The sequence below is a fragment of the Mustelus asterias genome, unplaced genomic scaffold, assembly GCF_964213995.1.
Source record: "Mustelus asterias unplaced genomic scaffold, sMusAst1.hap1.1 HAP1_SCAFFOLD_87, whole genome shotgun sequence".
NCBI classification, from domain to species: domain Eukaryota; kingdom Metazoa; phylum Chordata; class Chondrichthyes; order Carcharhiniformes; family Triakidae; genus Mustelus; species Mustelus asterias.
In genome coordinates, this window is record NW_027590140.1 from 263,044 (window position 1) to 285,111 (window position 22,068).

Sequence of the window (22,068 nt, forward strand, 5' to 3'; positions counted from 1 at the left end):
GTTCGAACTCATGGGGCATTGGCACCAGTATTTGGGCAGATGGGACCTGCAGAGATGGGATGGTCTCCGTTTGAACCGTGCTGGGACCAGAGTCCGAGCGAATCGTATCACTAGGGCTGAATATAGGGCTTTAAACTAATTTATGGGGAGGAGGGTGCAGAGGTAAGAGGAATTACGAAATCAATGGTAGAGGAGAGGAAGCGAGTGCAAGTGAATGAGGGCATTCAAGTAGTTAAAGGAGTTGAGGGCGAGAGAGACGTTGATAGTGTTTCATCAAATCGGGTCCAGATAAAAGCTGGAATAAAGACACTTTGCCTGAATGCACGAAACATTCGGAACAAAGTTAATGAGTTGATGGTGCAAATCAGCACAAATGGGTATGATCTAGTGACCATTACAGAAACGTGGCTGCAGGGAGACCAGGACTGGGAGATGAATATCCAGGGGTATCAGGCATTTAGGAAGAATAGACAGGAAGGAAAAGGTGGTGGGGTAGCTCTGTTAATAAAAGATAATGATGTGGAGATGCCGGCGTTGGACTGGGGTAAGCACAGTAAGAAGTCTCACAACACCAGGTTAAAGTCCAACAGGTTTATTTGGTAGCAAATACCATCTTGGAGATCCTCTCCACTTGGAGCCGGCAGTTTGCGGTGTCGATGGTAGTCATGATGTGGAGATGCCAGCGTTGGACTGGGGTAAGCACAGTAAGAAGTCTCCCAACACCAGGTGAAAGTCCAACAGGTTTATTTGGGAGCAAATGCCATGTATTTGCTACCAAATAAACCTGTTGGACTTTAACCTGGTGTTGTGAGACTTCTTACAATAAAAGATAACATCAGGGTAGTAGTGAGGGATGACATAGGCTCCAAGGAACAAAACGTGGAATCGTTATGGGTGGAGATAAGGACTAGTAGGGGGAGAAAGACACTAGTAGGCGTGGCCTATAAGCCCCCAAATAATATTGTTGAGGTGGGGAGGGCTATAAACAAGCAAATAATGGATGCGTGCAAAAACGGAGCGGCAATAATCATGGGGGGCTTCAACCTGCATATTGATTGGCTGACTCAAGTTGGAAGGGGTGGGATGGAGGAAGAGTTCTTAGAATGCTGTTGGGACAGTTACCTTGAACAGTATGTTACAGAACCGACGAAGGAACGAGTCATCTTAGATCTGGCAATATGTAACGAGGTAGGGAGAATTAAGGATGTTTTGTGAAGGATCCTCTGGGGTCAAGTGATCACAATATGGTCGAATTTCTGATACAAATGGAAGAGGAGAAAGTAGGGTCCCATACCACTGTCCTCTGTTTGAACAGAGGGAAGTACGATAGGATGAGGGCTGAATTGGCTAAGGTGGGCTGGGTTAGCAGACTGGTAGATAGGACAACTGAGGAACAGTGGAGGATTTTTAAGGAGATCCTTTTCAGTACTCAGCAACAATATATTCTGGTGATAAAGAAGGACTGTAAGAAAAGGGACAGCCAGCCGTGGATAACGAAGGAAATTAAGGAGAGTATTAAATTAAAGACCGATGCGTACAGAGTGGCCAAAAATAGTGGAGAATTGGAAGATTGGAAAAACTTTAAGAAACAACAAAGAACGACTAAGAAAGCGACAAGGAAAGGAAAGATAGGTTATGAAGCTCGGCTAGCTCTAAATTTAAAAAAATGATAGTAAAAGCTTTTACAAATATATAAAAAGGAATAGAGTGGCAAGAGTGAATGTTAGACCCTTGGAGGACGAGGGGGGGATTTAATAGTGGGAAATGAGGAATTGGCTGACACTTTAAATACGTTTTTTGTGTCGGTCTTCACGGTGGAAGACACAAATAGTTTACCAAATATTAATGATAGAGGGTTGGTAGGAGGAGAGGTACTCAATACAATTAATGTTCGCAGGGAGGCAGTGCTTGGTAAACTAACGGGACTGATGGTGGACAAGTCCCCGGGCCCGGATGGAATGCATCCCAGGGTATTGAAAGAAATGTCATAGGTAATAGCGGATGCGTTAGTGGTTATGTATCAAAATTCGTTGGATACTGGGGTAGTGCCGGCGGATTGGAAAACGGCTAATGTTACGCCGCTGTTTAAAAAAGGAAATAGACAAAAGGCGGGTAACTACAGGCCGGTTAGCTTAACGTCTGTAGTTGGGAAAATGCTGGAATCCATCATTAAAGAAGAAATAGCAGGCCATCTGGATAAGAATGGTTCGATTAAGCAGACGCAGCATGGATTCATGAGGGGAAAGTCGTGTTTGACGAACTTGTTGGATTTTTATGAAGATGTGACGAGTGCGGTTGACGGAGGGGAATCGGTGGATGCGGTGTTTTTGGATTGCCAAAAGCGTTTGATCAGGTGCCTCACAAAAGGTTGCTGAAGAAGACTGGGTCACACAGAGTTGGGGGTAGGGTGTTAACGTGGATTGGGGATTGGCTATCCGACAGGAGGCGGAGAGTCGGAATAAATGGGTGCTTTTCTGGTTGGCAGATGGTAACTAGTTGAGTGCCGCAGGGATCGGTACTGGGGCCTCAACTATTTACCATTTATATAGACGATCTGGAGGAGGGGACTGAGTGTAGGGTAACAACGTTTGTAGACAACACAAAGATAAGTGGAAAAGTGAATCGTGTGGAGGGCGTAGAAGGTCTGCAGAGAGATTTGGACAGGCTGAGTGAGTGGGCGAGGATCTGGCAGATGGAGTATAATGTTAACAAATGCGAGGTTATTCACTTTGGAAGAAATAATAGCAAATTGGATTATTATCTAAATGGAAAGAAATTACAACATGCTGCTGTGCAGAGGGACCTGGGGTCCTTGTGCATGAGATGCAAAAACCCAGTCTGCAGGTGCAACAGGTGATCAAGAAGGCAAATGGGATGTTGGCCTATATCACAAGGGGGATAAAATATAAAAGCAGAGATGTCTTGCTGCATCTGTACAGGGCATTGGTGAGGCCGCAGCTGGAATACTGTGCACAGTATTGGTCCCCTTATTTGCGGAAGGATATATTGGCCTTGGAGGGAGTGCAGAGCAGGTTCACCAGGTTGATACCAGAGATGAGAGGTGTTGATTATGAGGAAAGACTGAGCAGATTGGGTTTGTATTCATTGGAATTTAGAAGGCTGAGGGGGGATCTTATGGAGACCTATAAGATAATGAAGGGGCTGGATAGGGTAGAGATGGAGAGATTCTTTCCACTTAGAAAGGAAACTAGAACTAGAGGGCACAGCCTCAAAACAAAAGGGGGTCAGTTTAGGACAGAGTTGAGGAGGAACTTCTTCTTTCAGAGGGTGGTGAATCTCTGGAATTCTCTGCCCACTGAAGTGGTGGAGGCTACCTCGTTGAATATGTTTAAATCACGGATAGATGGATTCCTGATCGGTAAGGGAATTAGGGGTTATGGGGATCAGGCGGGTAAGTGGAACTGATCCACTTCAAATCAGCCATGATCTTATTGAATGGTGGGGCAGGCTCGAGGGGCTAGATGGCCTACTCCTGCTCCTATTTCTTATGTTCTTATATTCTGATGTAAACTCAAACCAAGGGAAATGTTTGTCTCGTCTCAATTTCTACCTTGGACTGACAATGTTGACTTGATTTTACAGGATATGAGAAGATCAGTACCAAAAACCAAACGAAACATCAGATTGATACCTGACGGATTCACTCAATTCATCAGAACCCGAATGTAAGTGTGTCATGAATGGAATTGAAATTCAGAATGCAAATTTTAAATTGATTTGCTCTTTAACCAGAGCTTGTGTAGGTCAATGAGGACAGGAATTTAGATAGATTCAAATTTATCATGGGTCGAATGTGGAAGTCTGGCCAGTCAACTACTGGACGACGAAGGGTACTCTGTCCACCGTGTCCCGTGTTTGTCTTCTGAGGAGGTCGGTGCGGTTTTTCGCTCTGGCACATTGGAACTGTTGATCGATGAGTCAAGCATCATATCCTGTTCTTATGAGGGCATCTTTCAGCATCTGGAGGTGTCTGTTGCGATCCTCCTCATCCGAGCAGATCCTGTGTATACGGAGGGCTTGTCCGTAGGGGATGGCTTCTTGAACGTGTTTAGGGTGGAAGCTGGAGAAGTGGAGCATCGTGAGGTTGTCCGTGGGCTTGCGGTACAGTGAGGTGCTGAGGTGACCATCCTTAATGGAGATGCGTGTGTCCAAGAATGCTATCGATTCTGGAGAGTAGTCCATGGTGAGTCTGATGGTGGGATGGAACTTGTTGATGTCATCATATAGTTGTTTCAGTGATTGTTCGCCATTAGTCCAAAGGAAGAAAATGTCATCGATGTATCTCGTGTATAGCATCGGTTGTAGGTCCTGTGTGGTGAAGAAGTTTTGTTCGAACCTGTGCATGAAGATGTTGGCATATTGAGGTGCGAATATGGTCCCCATGGCTGTTCCGTATGCCTGGATGAAGAACTGGTTGTTGAAGGTGAAGTCATTGTCCAGGATGAAGCGGATGAGTTATAAAATTGCATCTGGAAACTGGCAGTTGTCGGTGTTGAATACTGAGGCAGTTGCAGCAATGCCATCATCGTGGGGGATGCTGGTGGAGAGTGCCAAGACATCCATTGTGACGAGGAGTGCTCCTGGTTCAACTGCTCCATGTGTGCTGAGTTTCTGTAGGAAGTCCGTAGTGTCGTGACAAAAGCTGGGGGTTCTTTGTACAATGGGTTTCAGGATGCCCTCGACATAGCCGGAGAGGTTCTCGCACAGGATCCCATTGCCCGATACGATGGGACGGCCAGGTGTGTTTGCCTTGTGTATCTTCGGGAGGCAGTAGAGATCTCCAACGCGGGGAGTACGTGGGATGAGAGCACGGAGGGTTCTGTTGTCTCCTCATTAAATCTCTGAATTCTTCCGGTTTGGGAAAATTTGAAACACAAAGTTTGCAGTGGGCTTTGAAGCGGGAAAATTCTCCTGTAAAGTTGCGGGGGAAATGAGTGTGAATCCCCCAGCCCCGGACAGAGGGCAACTGACCATCCATCTCCAGCTCTAATTCCCAAACAGAAAATGCTGCCAATAATCAGCAATGATGAGGAAATGCCGGCGTTGGACTGGGGTAAATACAGTAAGAAGTTGGACTTTAACCTGGTGTTGTCAGACTTCGTACAATAATCAGCAAGTCAGCCTGAGTCTGTGGCCACTCCCACCATCTGAAACTGTCACAATGTTTGGCTGATTGACGGAAGGCTCCGGACCAATAGACAGATAGGGGGCGGGACTGGAGGACCGAGCGGGAGCGGCTGGTCCTCCAACCAATGGGAGTGAATGAAGGGCGGGGCTTGAACTGGAGCATGCGCTGTGTGAGTAATGGCGAGAGAGATTGAGGTCGGATGTACATTGGACTGGTCGGTAAGTGGACGGAATGGCGGCTCGGAGAGAGCGATGAATCGGGTGGGTGGACGTAGCCAGGTGATGTAAAACGTAAACTCAGAAAATGGAATCCCCTGTTCTCGTCTGCAGCCAGCGGAGCCCAGTTATTTTTCCCGTTTCTGCCCCGAGTTCACGGCCATGTTTCCAGTGGGCGCTGTGCGCCTGCGCCTACGCACCTGAGGAGCGCTGTGAGGACAGCGCATGCCCAGTCCCCATGTCTGTCTGGGTTTGACCAAAGGGCAGAGGTGAGGAGTGTTTCAGAGGGGATGTGAGGAAAGAATGTTTACCAGACTTGGCTGGAAATATGGAACTCGCTGCCTGAGTGGGTGGTGGAGGCAGGGAGCCTCTCATTTCAGAAGCATCTAGACAATTATTTAAATCGCCAAGGTGCAGTAGGCGATAATCCAAGTGCAAATAAATGGGATTAGTCTAGATTGGAAGTGAGGGGGGCTGGTGGGGGAGTGAGGGGGGCTGGTGGGGATTGGTGGAAGGGTGGGGGCCTTTGGGGTGGATGGGGTGTGGGTTGAGGGGGCGTGGGGGGAGGGGGTGCGGGAGTCGTTGGGGGAGGGGGTGTGGGGGTCATTGGGGGAGGGGTGTGGGGGTCATTGGGGGAGGGGGGGCGGGTGGGGGGGAGGGAGGGGGCGGGTGGGTGGGTGGGTGGGAGGGGGGGCTGGGGGGGTGGGTGGGAGGGGGGGCTGGGGGGGTGGGCGGGAGGGGGTGGGGGGTGTGGGGGTCATTGGAGGGGGGTGGGGGTTGTTGTGGGGACGGGTGGGTGGGAGGGAGTGGGGGTGGGGGTTGTTGTGGGGACGGGTGGGTGGGAGGGTGTGGGGGTAGGGGTTGTTGGGGCGGATGGGGGGGTGGGTGGGTGGGGAGGAGGGGACGGTTGGGGGGGAGGTGTCGTTGGGGGGAGGTGGCGTGGTGGTCGTTGGGGGGAGATGGCGTGGGGGTCGTTGGGGGGGTGGGGACTGTTGGGGGGGGGAGTGGACGTGGGGGCGGTTGGGGGGGAGTGGACGTGGGGATGGTTGGGGGGGAGGGGACGGTTGGGGGGAGTGGACGTGGGGGCGGTTGGGGGTGAACGGGTGTGGGGACGGTTGGGGGGGAGGGGACGGTTGGGGGGGGTGAACGTGGGGGCGGTTGGGGGGGAACAGGTGTGGGGACGGTTGGGGAGGAGGGGACGGTTGGGGGGCGTGGACGTGGGGGGGGAACGGGTGTGGGGATGGTTGGGGGGAGGGGGGCGGTGGGGGCGAGTGGACGTGGGGGCGGTTGGGGGGAGGGGGGCCTTTGTGGGGGGGTGGGGGCGGTTGGGGGGGAGGGCGCGTGGGGGCAGTTGGGGAGAGGGGGGGAGTGGCGGTTGGGGGGGATGGGGCGGTTGGGGGGATGGGGCGTGGGGGCGGTTGGTGGGGGTAGCGGTGTTTGGGGGGGACGGTGCATGGGGGTCGTTGGGGGAGGGGGTGTGGGGGTCGATGGCGGGGTTGGTAGTTGTGGGGGAGGGGGCGTGGGGGTGATTTGGGGGGAGGGGGCGTGGGTCTGATTGGGGGGCAGGGGGTGATTGGGGGGGCGTGTGGGGGTGATGTAAGGGGGACGGGCCTTGGGGGTGGAGGGGGCTTGGGGGTGATTGGGGGGAGGGGGCGTGGTGCTGATTGGGGGAAGAGGGTGTGGGGGTGATTGGGGGGAAGGGGGCATGGGGGTGATTGGGGGGGAGGGGGCGTGGGGCGGTTGGGGGGAGGGGGTGTGGGGGTGGTTATGGGGGAGGGGGCCTGGGGGCGGTTGGGGGGGGTGTGGGGAGGGGGAGTGGGGGCGGTTGGGGGGGAGGGGGTGTGGGGGTTGTTGGGTGGATGTGGGGGTCATTAGGGCGTGGGTGTTGTAGGGGGTGTGGGGGTCTTTGGGGGAGGAGGTGTGGGGGTCGATGAGGGGGTTGAGAAAAGGGGGCGTGGGGTTTGTTGTGGGAGGGGGGCATGGGGGCGGTTGGGGGGAGGGGGCGTGGGGGCGGTTGGGGGGAGTCGGCGTGGGGGGGAGGGGGCTTGGGGGCGGGTGGTTGGGGGGGAGGAGGCGTGGGGGTCTGGGGGTGGTTGAAGGGGAGTGGACGTTGGGGCAGTTGGGGGGAGGGGGCATGGGGAGGAGGGGGCAGGTGGGAGCGTGGGGGCGGTTGGGGAGAGGGGGTGGGGGCGGTTGGGGGGAGGGGGCTGGTCAGGGGGAAGGGGACGGTTGGGGGAGAGGGGGCGTGGGGGGTGGTTAGGGGGAGGGGGTGTGGGGGCAAGGGGGCGGTTGGGGCAGTGAGGGTGGTTGTGGGGAGGGGGCGGGTGGTGGCATGGGGGCGGTTGTGGAAGAGTGGACGTGGGGGCGGTTGGGGGGGAGGGGGCCGGTGGGGGCGGTTGGGGGGGAGGGGGCGGTTGTGGAAGAGTAGACGTGGGGGCGGTTGGGGGGGGAGGGGGCGGGTGGGAGCATTGAGGGGAGGGGGGAAGAGGGTGTGGGGGGCGGTTGGGGGAGAGGGGGGCGTGGGGGCGGTTGGGGGCAGTGAGGGTGGTTGTGGGGAGGGGGCGGTTGGGGGGAGGGGGCATGGGGCGGTTGGGGGAGGGGGCATGGGGGTTAGGGGGTGTTTGGGGGTAGGGGACCTGGGGGCAGTTGGGGGGGAGGGTGCGTGGGGGCGGTGGTTTGGAGGGGACGGTTGGGGGGAAGGGGACATGGGGGAGGTTCGAGGGGGGGGCAGTTGGTGTGGAGGGGCGGGAGGGTTGTTGGGGGGAGGGGGTGAGGCTTGGTTGAGGGGGAGGGTTCGGTGTGGGGGGAGTGGGTGTGGGGGGGTGTAGGTTGGGTGGGGGAGGGGGTGTGGGGTTGGTTTGGGGGATGGGCATGGAGGTGGGGAGTAGGGGGAAACTGGGGTGATGTCAGGAGGGGAGTGGGGTGAGGTTGAGAAAGAGAAGCGAGGTTGGGGGTGGGTGTTGGGTTGTGAGAGGGATGGGTGTCAGGGGGAGGGAAGGGTTGAGGGGGCTGGGGACAGCGGTGGGGGTGAGGGGAGGGGTTTGGGAGAGGTGTTGGGGAAGCGGAGAGGGAGCTTTAGGGGTGGGGAGGGAACTGGTATAGGGTTTTGGGGAGGGAGATCGGGTGGGAGCTAGTGATAGTGCTGGGGGAGGGCGGGTGAGGGGAGAGAGCCATTCCCTGAGTGAAGCACTGGGATATAGTGCTGGGAATGTGGAAGCCATTACCAGCAGAGTTTGAGATCTATGTCTGAGCTTAAAATATAGAGGTGACTCACACTGTTAGCAGATTGTTAACCAGCTGTGATAGGAAAGAAACTCACTCTACAGGCATGATAGGTGCTTGATGGCTGGCGCTGACACAGTAATGGTCACTTACTGTGCTGTGAGACCACATGAGTCCATTGTCAGGTGGAACAGTGGTTCGCATTGCTGCCTCACATCGCCAGGAACCCGAGTTCGATTCCCGGCTTGGGTAACTGCCTGTCCAGAGTCTGCACGTCCTCCCTGTATTTGCATTGGTTTCCCGGATGCTCTGGATTTCTCCCACAATTCAAAGATGTGTAGGTTAGGTGGATTGGCCATGCTAAATTGCCCCTTAATGCCAGGGGGATTAGTAGGGTAAATACATGGGGTGACGGGTATAGGGCCTGAGGGGGATTGTTGTCAGTGAAGGCTTGGTGGGTGAATGGCCTTTCCTGGGACTGCCGGGATTCTATGATTCTAACTGTACGGAACTGCTGTTGTAATGGCACAGGCCATCGGCAAGACCACATCTGGAGTACCGCACACAATTTTAGTCCCCTTACTTTTCTTGCAGGATAATTGGTGAAGATTCTTAGACAGGAAACTCGATCCAAGCATCACATCGAAGTTGGACAGAATCACTCGATTTGTCAGGACTTGGATATTATCAGCCTCTGAGTGTAAGTATTGAATTCCAGGTCATTACCACTCACTGTGTAAAAATTCTTCCCCACATATTTGATTTGATTTATTGTCACATCTTTAGTATACAGTGAAGGTATTACTTCTTGCGCACCATACAAACAAAGCATAACATTCATAGAGAAGGAAGGGAGAGTGTGCAGAATCTAGTGCTACAGTCCTAGCTAGGGTGTTGAGAAAGATCAACGTAATGCGAGGTAGGTCCATTCAAAAGCCTGATGGCAGCAGGGAAGAAGCTGTTCTTGAGTTGGTTGGTACGTGACCTCAGACTTGTGTACCTTTTTTTTCCGGTCGAAGAGAGTATGTCCTGGGTGCGTGGGCTGCTTAATTATGCTGGCTGCTTTTCCCGAGGCAGCGGGAAGTGTGGCCGGTATCAACGGGTGGGAGACTGGTTTGTATGATAAACTGGGCTTCGTTCACAACCCTTTGTCATTTTTTGCAGTCTTGGGCAGAGCAGGAGCCAGACCAAGCTGTGATACAGCCAGAAACAATGCTTTCGATGGTGCATCTGTAAAAGCTGGTGAGAGTCATAGCTGACATGCCAAATTTCCTTGGCCTCCTGAGAAAGTTAGTGAGGTTTCTTAACTTTGGCGTCGGCATGGGGGGACCAGGACAGGTGGTTGATGATCTGAACATGTAAAAAGTTGAAGCTCTTGACCATTTCTACTTTGTCCCCTTTGATGTAGACAGGGGCATGTCCTCCACTACGCTTCCTGAAGGCAATGATTATCATCTTCATTTTGTTGATAATCAGGGAGAGATTATTGTCGTTGCACCAGTTCACCAGATTCTCCATCTCTTTCCTGTTCGTCGTCTCATCATTGTTTGAAATCCGACCCACTATGGTGGTGTCATCAGCAAACTTGAAAATCAAGTTGGAGGGGAATTTGGCCAACTAGTCATAGGTGTATAAGGAGTATAGTAAGGGGCCTTGAATCTACTTTGCTTCAAGTAGAACCCCAGTTTCTCTGCCCACAGTGGTAGCCGTATGTGCCATCTCCACAATACACCAGGCTCCTTCGGCAACACATCCCAAGCGGTGACGTGTACTTCTAAGGACAAGGGCAGCAAATGCAAAGGAACCTGCAAGATTTCACTCCAAGTCACACAGTATCTTGACTTGGAACTATATTGGTGTATGATCTGGAGGGGAACATGAGGATGAGGATGTTCAGATACACCTATGACTATCTTGGTGGTGGAGAATGAGGTTTTAGAGGATTCTGTCAGAATTCTGGTTAAGATGTGGCTATCTCATATCTCTCCTTCACCCTCTTCTTCACCAACTTCTATCTCTCCCTCTCTTTTTCTCTCACCCTCTCCTACTTTGTGGACCAGGGTCTTGTGCAATCCCAGATCACATTTCAGGTTCCCTTCCCTGAAGGACATTCGTGAATCAGTTGGGTTTTTATGACGATCCAACAGCTTTCATGGTCACTTTTTCTGAGTGCCAGCCTACAAATTACCAGATTCAATCTGCTCAATTTCACAACCTGTGTTTGTGGGTTCTCTTTCACCCCCTTTTTTTCTGTTTTAAATTAATTTCACGGGGTTTTTAAAAAATTAATTCGTGGGACATGGGCGTCGCTGGCTGGCCAGCATTTATTGTCCATCCCTAGTTGCCCTTGAGAAGGTGGTGGTGAGCTGCCTTCTTGAATCGCTGCAGTCCATGTTCTGTGGGTTGACCCACAATGCCGTTAGGGAGGGAATTCCAGGATTTTGACCCAGCGACGGCGAAGGAATGGCGATATATTTCCAAGTCAGGATAGTGAGTGGCTTGGAGGGGATCTTGCAGGTGGTGGTGTTCCTATTTATCTGCTGCCCTTGTCCTTCTAGATGGAGGTGGTTGTGGGTTTGGAAGATGCTGTGTAAGGATCTTTGGTGAACTGCTGCAGTGCATTTTATAGATAGTACACTCTACTGCCAATGAATGTCGGTGGTGGAGGGATTGAATGTTTATAGATGTGGTACCAATCCAGCAGGCTACCTTGTCCTGGATGGTGTCAAGCTTCTTGTGTGTTGTTGGAGCTGCACCACCCCGGCAAGTGGGGAGTATTCCATCACACTCCTGACTTGTGCCTTGTAGATGGTGGATAGACTTTGGGGAGTCAGTAGGTGAGTTGCTCACTGCAGTATTTCTGACCTTCTTTTGTAGCACTGTGTTTATGTGGTGAATCCAGTTGAGTTTCTGGTTAATGATAACCCCAAGGATGTTGACAGTGGCAGATTCAGTGATGGTTACACCATTGAATGTCACGGGGCGGTGGTTAGGATGTCTCTTATTGGTGATGGTCATTGCCTGGTATTTGTGTGGCGCAAATGTTACTTGCCACTTGTCAGCCCAAGCCTGGATATTGTCCACATCTTGTTGCATTTGACCATGGACTGCTTCAGTCTGATGAGTCGCGAATAGTGCTGAAGATTGTGCAATCATCGACGAACATCCCCACTTCTGATCTTATGAAGGAGGGAAGTTCATTGATGAAGCAGCTGAAGATTGTTGGGCCGAGGACACTGCCCTGAGGGACTCCTGCAGAGACGTCCTGGAGATGAGATGACTGACCCTCAACAACCATCTTCCTATATACCAGGTTTGACTCCACCCAGCCAAGTGTTAGCCCCTTGATACCCATTGATTCCAGTTTTGCTTGGACTCCTTGATGCCACACTTGGTCGAATGTGGCCTTGATGTCAAGGGCTGTGACTCTCACCTCACCTCTGGAACTCAGCTCTCTTGTCCATGTCTGGCCCAAGGCTATAAAGAGGTCAGGAGCTGAGTGACCCTGGCGAAACCCAAACTTGGCCACTAAGGTTGCGACAATCCAATCCGCTGTCTCTGCTGCTTCCCTCCCATCCACTAGCCCCCTGGACAAACTGTTGGAGCTGCACCACCCAGGCAAGTGGGGAGTATTGCATCTCACTCCTGACTTGTGCCTTGTAGATGGCGGATAGGCTTTGGGGAGTCGGGAGGTGAGTTGCTTGCTGCAGTTTTGCCTTGTTTGAGCCTTGAACTCGCATCTTTCTTTACTTTCTTTTCCATGTCATAGAGGTTTACAGCATGGAAACAGGTCCTTCGGCCCAACTTATCCATGCTGCCTCCCTTTTTTTTGAAACCCCTAAGCTAGTCCCAATTGCCCGCATTTGGCCCATATCCCTCTGTACCCATCATACTCATGTAACTATCTAAATGCTTTTTAAAAGACAAAATTGTACCCGCCTCTACTACTACCTCTGGCAGTACCTTGTTCCAGACACCACCCCTGTGTGAAAAACGTACCCCTTTGGACCCTTTTGTATCTCCCCTCTCACCTTAAACCTATACCCTCTAGTTTTAGACTCCCCTACCTTTGGGAAAATATATTGACTATCCAGCTGATCTATGCCCCTCATTATTTTATAGATCTCTATAAGATCACTCCTAAGCCTCCTAGGGTCCAGACAAAAGACTCCCAGTCTGTCCAGCTCTCCTTATAACTCAAACCATCAAGTCCCGGTAGCATCCTAGTAAATCTTTTCTGCACTCTTTCGAGTTTAATAATATCCTTTCTATAATAGGGTGACCAGAACTGTACACAGTATTCCAAGTGTGGCCTTACCAATGTCTTGTACAACTTCAACAAGACATCCCAACTCCTGTATTCAATGTTCTGACCAATGAAACCAAGCATGCTGAATGCCTTCTTCACTACTCTGTCCACCTGTGCCGCCACGTTCAAGGAGCTATGAACCTCTCTCCAACGCCCTACCATTAACTGAGTAAGTCCTGCCCTGGTTTGATCGACCAAAGTGCATCACCTCGCATTTATCTAAATTAAACTCCATCTGCCATTCGTCAGTCCACTGGCCCAATTGATCAAGATCCTGTTGCAATCCGAGATAATCTCCACTATGCTACCAATCTTGGTGTCATCTGCAAATTTACTAACCATGCCTCTTAAATTCTCAACCAAATCATTAATATAAATGACAAATAACAGTGGACTCAGCACCGATCCCTGAGGCACACCGCTGGTCACAGGCCTCCAGTTTGAAAAGCAACCTTCTACAACCACCCTCTGTGTTCTTTCATTAAGCCAATTTTTGATCCATTCGGCTACCTCACTCTGGATCCCGTGAGATTTAATCTTATGCAACAACCTACCATATAGTACCTTGTCAAAGGCCTTGCTAAAGTCCATGTAGACAATGTCAACTGCATTGCCCTCATCTACCTTCTTGGTTACCCCTTCAAAAAATTTAATCAAATTTGTGAGACATGATTTTCCACTCAGAGTCATGCTGACTGTCCCTAATCAGTACTTGCATCTCTAAATGCTTGTAGATCCTGTCTCTCAAACTACCTTCTCATAACTTACCCACTACAGATGTGAGGCTCACTGGCCTGTAGTTCCCAGGCTTTTCCATGCAGCCCTACTTGAACAAAGGCACATTTGCCACCTTTCAATCTTCAGGCACCTCACCTGTGACTATCGATGATTCAAATATCTCTGCTCGGGGGCTCGCAATTTCCTCCCTAGTTTCCCAGTGTCCTGGGATACACTTCATCAGGTCCCGGGGATTTATCTACCTTGGTGTGCTTTAAGACTTCCAGCAACTCCTTCTCTGTTATAAGTACACTCCTCAAGATATCACTAATTATTTCCCCAAGTTCCCTAACATCCATGTTTTTCTCAACCGTGAATACTGATGAGAAATATTCATTTAGGATCTCACCATCTCTTGTGCATCCACACACAGATAACATTGCTGATCCTTAAGAGGTCCTACTCTCTCCCTAGTTACTCTTTTGCCCTTTTTGTATTTGTAGAAGCTCTTTGAATTCTCCTTTGCCTTATCGGCCAAAACAATCTTGTGTCCCCTTTTTGCCCTCCTGATTTCTCTCTTAACTCTACTTCTACACCCTCTATACTCTTCAAGAGATCCACTTGATCCCAGCTGCCTATGCATGTCATGTGCCTCCTTCTCCTTCTTGACCAGGGCCTCAATATCCTGAGTCATCCAGGATTCCCTACTTATACCAGCCTTGCCCTTCACTTTCAGAGGAATGTGCTTACCCTGAACACACTTTTGAAAGCCTCCCCCCTACCAAACGTCCCTTTGCCTTCCCACAGGCTCCCCCAATTAACTGTTGAAAGTTCCTGCCTGATACCGTCAAAATTGGCCTTGCCCCAAGTTAGAATCTTTACTTTTGGGCCAGACCTATTATTCTTCATAGCTGTCTTAAAACTAATGGAATTATAATCACTGGTCCCAAAGTGATCCCTCACTAACACTTCTGTCACCTGCCCTTCCTTTTTCCCAAGAGGAGGTCAAGTCCCTCATGCTCTTCAAGTGCTCATCTTGCCATTGGGACCCACCTCCTGCTTCTCGACCTAATCCCCAACAATCTGCTGACCACCCAACTTTCTCATGTTTGCTGATATTGTTAAAAGTTCTGTTCCTTTAGGTCTTGTCTCCCTCTGTTATGCGAACACACTCTGCTTTAAATCTGCCATCGTTTTCCCCTGATCAAAATAAATCTAATACTTCACTCTTCCATCTTTGGAAATTATGGATCATCTCCAACCACACTTTCCTGTTAAAAATGCTGAGATCTTTTGTTATCTCTCAAATCCATGTCCATCTTTCCAGAACTGCACGATTCTGAACACACCCCTCGCCACTCCCCCACCACCACACCCCCCCCCCCCAGCCCACCCCCCCCCCCCCCCCCCCCCCCCCCCAGCCATGCCCCAATCAGGTTTCTGCTCCTGTGATGAACCAGCTCTGATCAAAGTTTCTAATGGCATCCTGTGTGACTGTGAAAAAGGGAAACTTTCTCTTCTCGACGTGTCTGTGGTGGCTCTCCCTCTCACAGGTTCTGGCTTTCCTGTGTTGTTCATAATGCTGACAACATGAACCTTTTCCCTGATTTGTCCTAACCCTTCTACCAGAAACTACAAAGAGTCGTAAATGAAGACCAGTCCATCACCCAAACCAATCTCCCATCCATTGACTCTGTCTACACTTCCTGCTGCCTTGGCAAAGTAACCAGCATAACTAAGGACCCCACGCACCTTGGACATTCTCTCTTCCACCTCCTTCCATCGGGAAAAAGATATAAAAGTCTGAGGCCACGTACGGACCGACTCAAAAACAGCTTCTTCTCTTCTGTCATCAGACTTTTGAATGGACCTACCTCACGTTATGTTGATCTTTCTCTCCACCCTAGCTATGACTGTAACACTACGTTCTGCACTCTGTTTCTTTCTCGATAAACGGCATGCTTTGTCTGTATAATGTGCAAGAAATAATGCTTTTCACTGTATGCTAATACATGTGGCAATAAATCAAATCATTGCAGTAACAAATGTTGAAATGCTTGCTCCACACCCACAGCCTTTCATCTGGTGTAAGACACAAACTCAAAGGGCCACTTTTCCCCTGAACTTTCACACCAATCAGCATCCACAATATGGAGATGCTGGTGTTGGACTGGGGTGGGCACAGCAAGGAGTCTCACAACACCAGGTTAAAGTCCAACAGGTTAATTTGGAATCACGAGTTTTCAGAGCGCTGCTCCTTCATCCATAATGAGGCTGACTTTCAGCCAATAAGGGAGGACCGGCCTCAGCTCCGCCCCTCTTTCGCTCTGGTTGGAGGACCAGCTGCTTCAGCTCAGTCCTCCAGCCCCACCCCTCCTCTTCTCATTTGTCTGGAGCTGCTGTCAATCAGTGTGGGCGCTCATTAAATCCCCACACACTAAGTTTTGGACACAAAGTTAACGTCTGAGGAAACGCAAAGTTAACGCAATGAGGAAATAAATGTTTCTTGCGGATAGCAAAGAGCATTGTCGGGCAATACAGCAGGATATCGATAGGCTGGAAAATTGGGCGGAGAGGTGGCAGATGGAGTTTAATCCGGAGAAATGCGAAGTGATGCATTTTGGAAGAAATAACGTAGGGAGGAGTTATACAATAAATGGCAGAGTCATCAGGAGTATAGAAACACAGAGGGACCTAGGTGTGCAAGTCCACAAATCCTTGAAGGTAGCAACACAGGTGGAGAAGGTGGTGAAGAAGGCATATGGTATGCTTGCCTTTATAGGACGGGGTATAGAGTATAAAAGCTGGAGTCTGATGATGCAGCTGTATAGAACGCTGGTTAGGCCACATTTGGAGTACTGCGTCTAGTTCTGGCGCCGCACTACCAGAAGGACGTGGAGGGGTTAGAGAGAGTGCAGAGAAGGTTTACCAGGATGTTGCTTGGTATGCAGGGTCTTAGCTATGAGGAGAGATTGGGTAAACTGGGGTTGTTCTCCCTGGAAAGACGGAGAATGAGGGGAGATCTAATTGAGGTGTACAAGATTATGAAGGGGATAGATAGGGTGAACGGTGGGAAGCTTTTTCCCGGATCAGAAGTAACGTTCACGAGGGGTCACGGGCTCAAGGTGAGAGGGGCGAAGCATAACTCAGATATTAGAGGGATGTTTTTTACACAGAGGGTGGTGGGGGCCTGGAATGCGCTGCCAAGTAGGGTGGTGGAGGCAGGCACGCTGACATCGTTTAAGACTGAACTGGATAGTCACATGAGCAGCCTGGGAATGGTGGGATACAAACGATTGGTCTAGTTGGACCAAGGAGCGGCACAGGCTTGGAGGGCCGAAGGGCCTGTTTCCTGTGCTGTACTGTTCTTTGTTCTTTGTCTGCTATTATATATGGTCCACTCACCTGATGAAGGGGCAATGCTCTGAAAGCTCGTGATTCCAAATAAACCTGTTGGACCTTAACTGGTGTTGTGAGACTTCTTATTCTGTATGGTCGGTGAATGGGTTGGTTATCCCTAGTTGTGCAAGTTTGTTAAAAAGCTACAGGAAGAATTTTCCAAAGCTTTGTTTGGATTTGAGCACAGTGAGGAGGGAGCTTTGGTGGGATGGGGATTTGCAGCTTTGGGGGACAAGAGAGGAAAATTTGTTCCATAGAAACTAGAATTGTCTGTTCTGAATTTTTCTTCTGTACTGACAGTGATGCCTTTTGTAAACTCTTTTCACAGCAGATTGGAAGGGAAGAATTTGCAGACTGAAAACTCAACCAAACATCACTTTGAGGTCTGACGAGTTACTCGATTCATCAGGACCTGAATATCATCTTTAAATTCAGAAGGAGAAATCTTTGTCTCTTCTGTCTGTGGGAGAAGATTCCAAACATCAGTGTGACTGGAAAAGCACCGAGCGACACACACTCAAGTGAACTGACTGTGGAAAGAGCTTTAACCAGTTACACAGCCTGAAAAAAACATAATTCACCATTCACATTGTGGAGTAACTGCGCACGTTGAGTGTGGACTGATCACCAAACCTGGAGAGACACAAGGACACCGGCACTATGGGGAAACTGTGCAAATGCAAGGACTGTGGGAAAGGATTCAATTACCCATCACTGCTGGAAATCCATCGACGCAGTCACACTGGGGAGAGACCATTCACCTGCCCTGAATGTGGGAAGGGATTCACTCAGTTATCAAACCTGCAGACGCACCAGCAAAATCATACTGAGAGGCCGTTCACTTGCCCTGAATGTGGGAAGGGATTCACTCAGTTATACAATCTGCAGATACACCAGAGAAAACACACGGGTGAAAGGCCTTTCACCTGCTCTGAATGTGCGAAAGGATTCACTCGATCCTCTGACCTGTTGAAGCACCAACGAATTCACACTGAGGAAAGGCCGTTCAGTTGTACTTTCTGTGGGAAGAAATTTAGGTCGTCTTCCAACCTCAGTGTCCACCAGCGAGTTCACACTGGGGAGAAACCTTTCAGCTGTACTTCCTGTCGAAAGAGATTCAGATCTTCATTCCACCTCAAAGTACATCAGCGAGTTCACACTGAAGAGAAGCCTTTCACCTGCTCTGAGTGTGGGGAAGGATTCACTCAGTCAGCAAACCTGCTGAGACACCAGCGAATTCACACTGGGGAGAGGCCATTCACCTGCCCTGAATGTGGGAAAGGATTCATTGGAGCATTTGACCTACAGAAGCACCAGCGAGTTCACACTGAGGAGAGGCCGTTCAGCTGTACTTCCTGTGGAAAGGGATTCAGGTCTTCATTCCACCTCAAAGTACACCAGCGAGTTCACACCGGGGAGAGGCCATTCACCTGCTCTGAGTGTGGGAGGGGATTCATTCAGTCAGCCTACCTGTTGAGACACCAGCGAGTTCACAAGTGACTACAGTGGTTGTATTCTGCTGTTGTGCTCTTGATCACATCCAGGACTAAACCATGTTCATTCTGACAGTTGGGGTTTGTTTTTGTTGATGTTAATAATCTCTATAACTGGGCTGGAGTTTAATATTCTGGATCTATAGCTGATTGTGTTCTCGGGGCTGCACTTTCCTTTTAAGAAACACTCTCTGTGATCATTCCCCATAATTCAGGAACTCTCATCAGAAATTAGTTTGTAACAACATTCTGAACTTTTACTCCAATCCTAAATTGGTCTCAGAACCATACAGTGCAGAACAGGCCCTTTGACCCATTGAATCTGCACCAACACGCAAGACAGACCTGACCTCCCACCTCATCCCATTTACCAGCACATGGCTCACAACCTTGAATGTTATGACGTGCCAAATGGTTTTGCAGGTACTATTTAAAGGCTGTGAGGAAACCCCCCTCTAGCACACTCCTCAGCAGCGAATTCCAGACTCACCACCCTCTGGGTAAAAAAGTCTTTCCTCACAGCCCCCCTACACCTCCTGCTCCTCGCCTTGTACTCATGTCCCATCGTGACTAACCCTTCAACTAAGGGGAACAGCTGCTCCTTCTCCACTCTGTCCATGTCTCTCATAATCTTGTACACCTTAGGTCACCCCTCAGACATAGAACATTACAGCGCAGTACAGGCCCTTCGGCCCTCGATGTTGCGCCGACCAGTGAAACCAATCTAAAGCCCATCTAACCTACACTGTTCCAATATCATCCATATGTTTATCCAATAACCATTTGAATGCTCTTAATATTGATGTCTTCTATGCTCCAATGAAAACAACTCAAGCCTATCCATTTTTGGTACGAACTCTACAATTCAGTGCGTGAGAGGTTCCGTTGATTAACATCTCCAATTAGAAAGTGCAGATTAATCCGGACAATTCTCACTGACTGCACATTACACACAGTGACACCTCCATTCCCCACCAGAAAGAAGGAGAATAGGAATTGGGTGGCGAATTGAGAGTTCCCAAATATTACCCTTCCCGCCTGGTACAGAAATCCCCTTGGCACGGGAATGGAGACAAGATCAATCGAAGTAATGGACTGTCAGAAATCACTGACAACCTTACAAAAACCTTCAGAAATGTATGGACTGTTATAGAAATATCTGATATTCTCTTAAGAAAATTTACATAGCAGCTTGCTAGCTGACAACGTAGGATTGGCCTGTTATCTTTGTCAAAGACATGTTTCTAGCACAGGCCCATAATCAAGGCATTTCTGACCCTGATACAATTGGATCTCATGACCCACACACAACCCAACTGTCTGCATAAAGGTTAAAACAGGCTCTCGAGAGCAGAGGTTTTGAAGTGGCTTCAGCCCAACACCCACACTCTGGCTCACATCAGTTAGCCGTTCAGAGAAGTCTGCCACCACCAGCTACAGAGACTAGCACTCTGCATCATCCGTCCATTTGTCTTCTGGGACCGGTAAACCATTCTCACCTATCATGGGAGTGTTCTTCCTGTTAATTTAACTTCCATGTCAAGGGAATAGTTATGATGATGGATTTAGATGTGGACAGATGGGAGGAGACTCTCATGGAGCAGAAACACCAGCAGGAACTGGATGGGCTGAATGGCCTGTTTCTGTGTTGTGTTAGAAACTAGAAGCAGGAATAGGACATTTGGCCCTTTGAGCCTGCTCCGCCATTCATCTTGATCATCGAATTCAATATCCTGATTCCCCCCCTTCCTCCCGTATTCCTCGATCGCTTTAGCCCCAAGAGCTATATCTAATTTCATCTTGAAATCAGACAACATTTTGGCCTCAACTACTTTCTGTGGTAGTGAATTCCGCACATTCACCACCCTCTGGGTGAAGAAATTGCTCCTCACCTCAGTTCTAAAAGGTTTACCCCCTTATCTTCAAACTATGACCCCTAGTTCTGGATGCCCTCACCATTGGGAACATTCTTTCTGAATCTACCCTGTCTCATCCTGTTAGAATTTTATAAGTGTCTATGAGATCCCCTCTCACTATACTTAAACTCCTGAAGGGTCTGGTTTGAACTGTTAGACTATACCACCTTTTCCAAAACTTCCTGACCAGAGAGAATAACTTCTGTTTACCCTCTGTTCCCCTTAATGTGCTTGAATCTGCTGTTACTGTCACTGCTAGTCACACCTAAACTGAACCACGTTCATTCTGTTTCTCTGTCCTGAAATGGTCAAACTGTGGAGTCAAGTTGAACTTCAAGATCTTGTTTCTCATGAATAGAATTGGGCTGGGATATTTCGGGATGTTGTAGAGACATTGATCGAATAATGGAATTGTAAAATGACCACAGCTCATTAGAAAGCCATTCGATCCATCGCTCCTGTGCCAGCTTTTATCAAAGATCAACACGGTTAGTAACAATATTCTTCTGTTTCTAAATAATCCCGAGTTTTCTCCCTTTCACGCCATTGTCCAATTCCATTTTGAAAAATGAGTTAAGAAAAAAAATATTGAAATAGGAACAGGAGTTTCTGCAGTTTCCACGCACAGTGCTTGAAAATTAAGTTTCCCTGACCCAATGATATGCAGAGTTGGATTTGACATTTCATATCTTTTCAAGTTAAATATACATATGTTATTTATTTCAAAGGAATATTTAAAAGATGATTATCCTGATCTATAAAGTCCTCATTTTTTCCAGTTAATATATAATCTAACTCCCCTCACTGTACAACCTGGTACAGAGACGGGTCTCTACCACAGTCGCCACTTTATGTTCAATTATGGGCGACAGATTATTTGCAATAAATTGTAAATTAATTCAGATGAGGGGGTTGTCTAATGGAAAGGGGCTGAGTAAATGAGCCTGAAAGTCTCTGGAGTTCAGAAGAATGAGAGGCGATCTCATTGAAACCTAAACAATTCTCAGCGCGGTTGATAGGGGGGGACAGTGAGATTGTTTCTATTGGTCAGGGAATCCAAACCACAGGGGCACAGTCCCTAGATAAGGGGCTGATCATTTAGGACTGTGATAAGGCAAAATTCCTTCACTCAAAGGTTGTGAATCTTTGGAATTCTCTATACCAGACAGTTATGGATGTTCCATCATTGAACACATTTCAGGCGGGGATAGACAGGTTTCTCAGCTCTTGGGGAATTCAGGATATGAGGAGTTGGTGGGAAAATGGAGTTGAAGCTCAAGGTTAGCCATAATGGTATTGAATAGGGTAGCAGGCTCGATGGGGCAACAGTTTCACTCCTTTTTCTATTTATTGTGTTCATGTGTATGATGAAGTCAATAATTCATGTTACAATAAAAACAGTGTTGGAAGTTCTCAGCAGTTCTGGCAACAAATGTGATGCATGAAACATAGTTAACTTTTCAACTCTAATATGATTCTTGTGGATTACAATATTTTGCACAACATCGAGTCGGGAAACTGAACCCAGGTGGAGAAAACACTGAACCCAAGCAACTGGCATATTTAATCTGTAACTTGTTCAATAAATTTACCTGCCAACTGAAAGGCTGGAGGTTCGAGATCACCTCGGGCCAAGTAGAGACCCTCT

At 49.2% G+C, this 22,068-nt stretch overlaps 1 protein-coding gene across 1 annotated transcript; it reads left to right on the top strand.

Moving 5' to 3' along the window:
* Window positions 1-5,313: 5,313 nt before the first annotated feature.
* On the top strand, window positions 5,314-21,832 carry LOC144484044 (uncharacterized). The gene is made up of 3 exons (XM_078202609.1): window positions 5,314-5,367; window positions 9,181-9,286; window positions 17,340-21,832. The coding sequence occupies exon 3, from the start codon at window positions 17,672-17,674 to the stop codon at window positions 18,509-18,511; it is 840 nt and encodes a 279-aa protein (XP_078058735.1). The 5' UTR covers window positions 5,314-5,367; window positions 9,181-9,286; window positions 17,340-17,671; the 3' UTR covers window positions 18,512-21,832.
* The last annotated feature ends 236 nt before the right edge of the window (window positions 21,833-22,068 follow it).

Excerpts from the sequence above, each read along its gene's own strand:
- LOC144484044 (XM_078202609.1), top strand. The coding sequence starts at position 17,672 with ATGGGGAAACTGTGCAAATGCAAGGACTGTGGGAAAGGATTCAATTAC.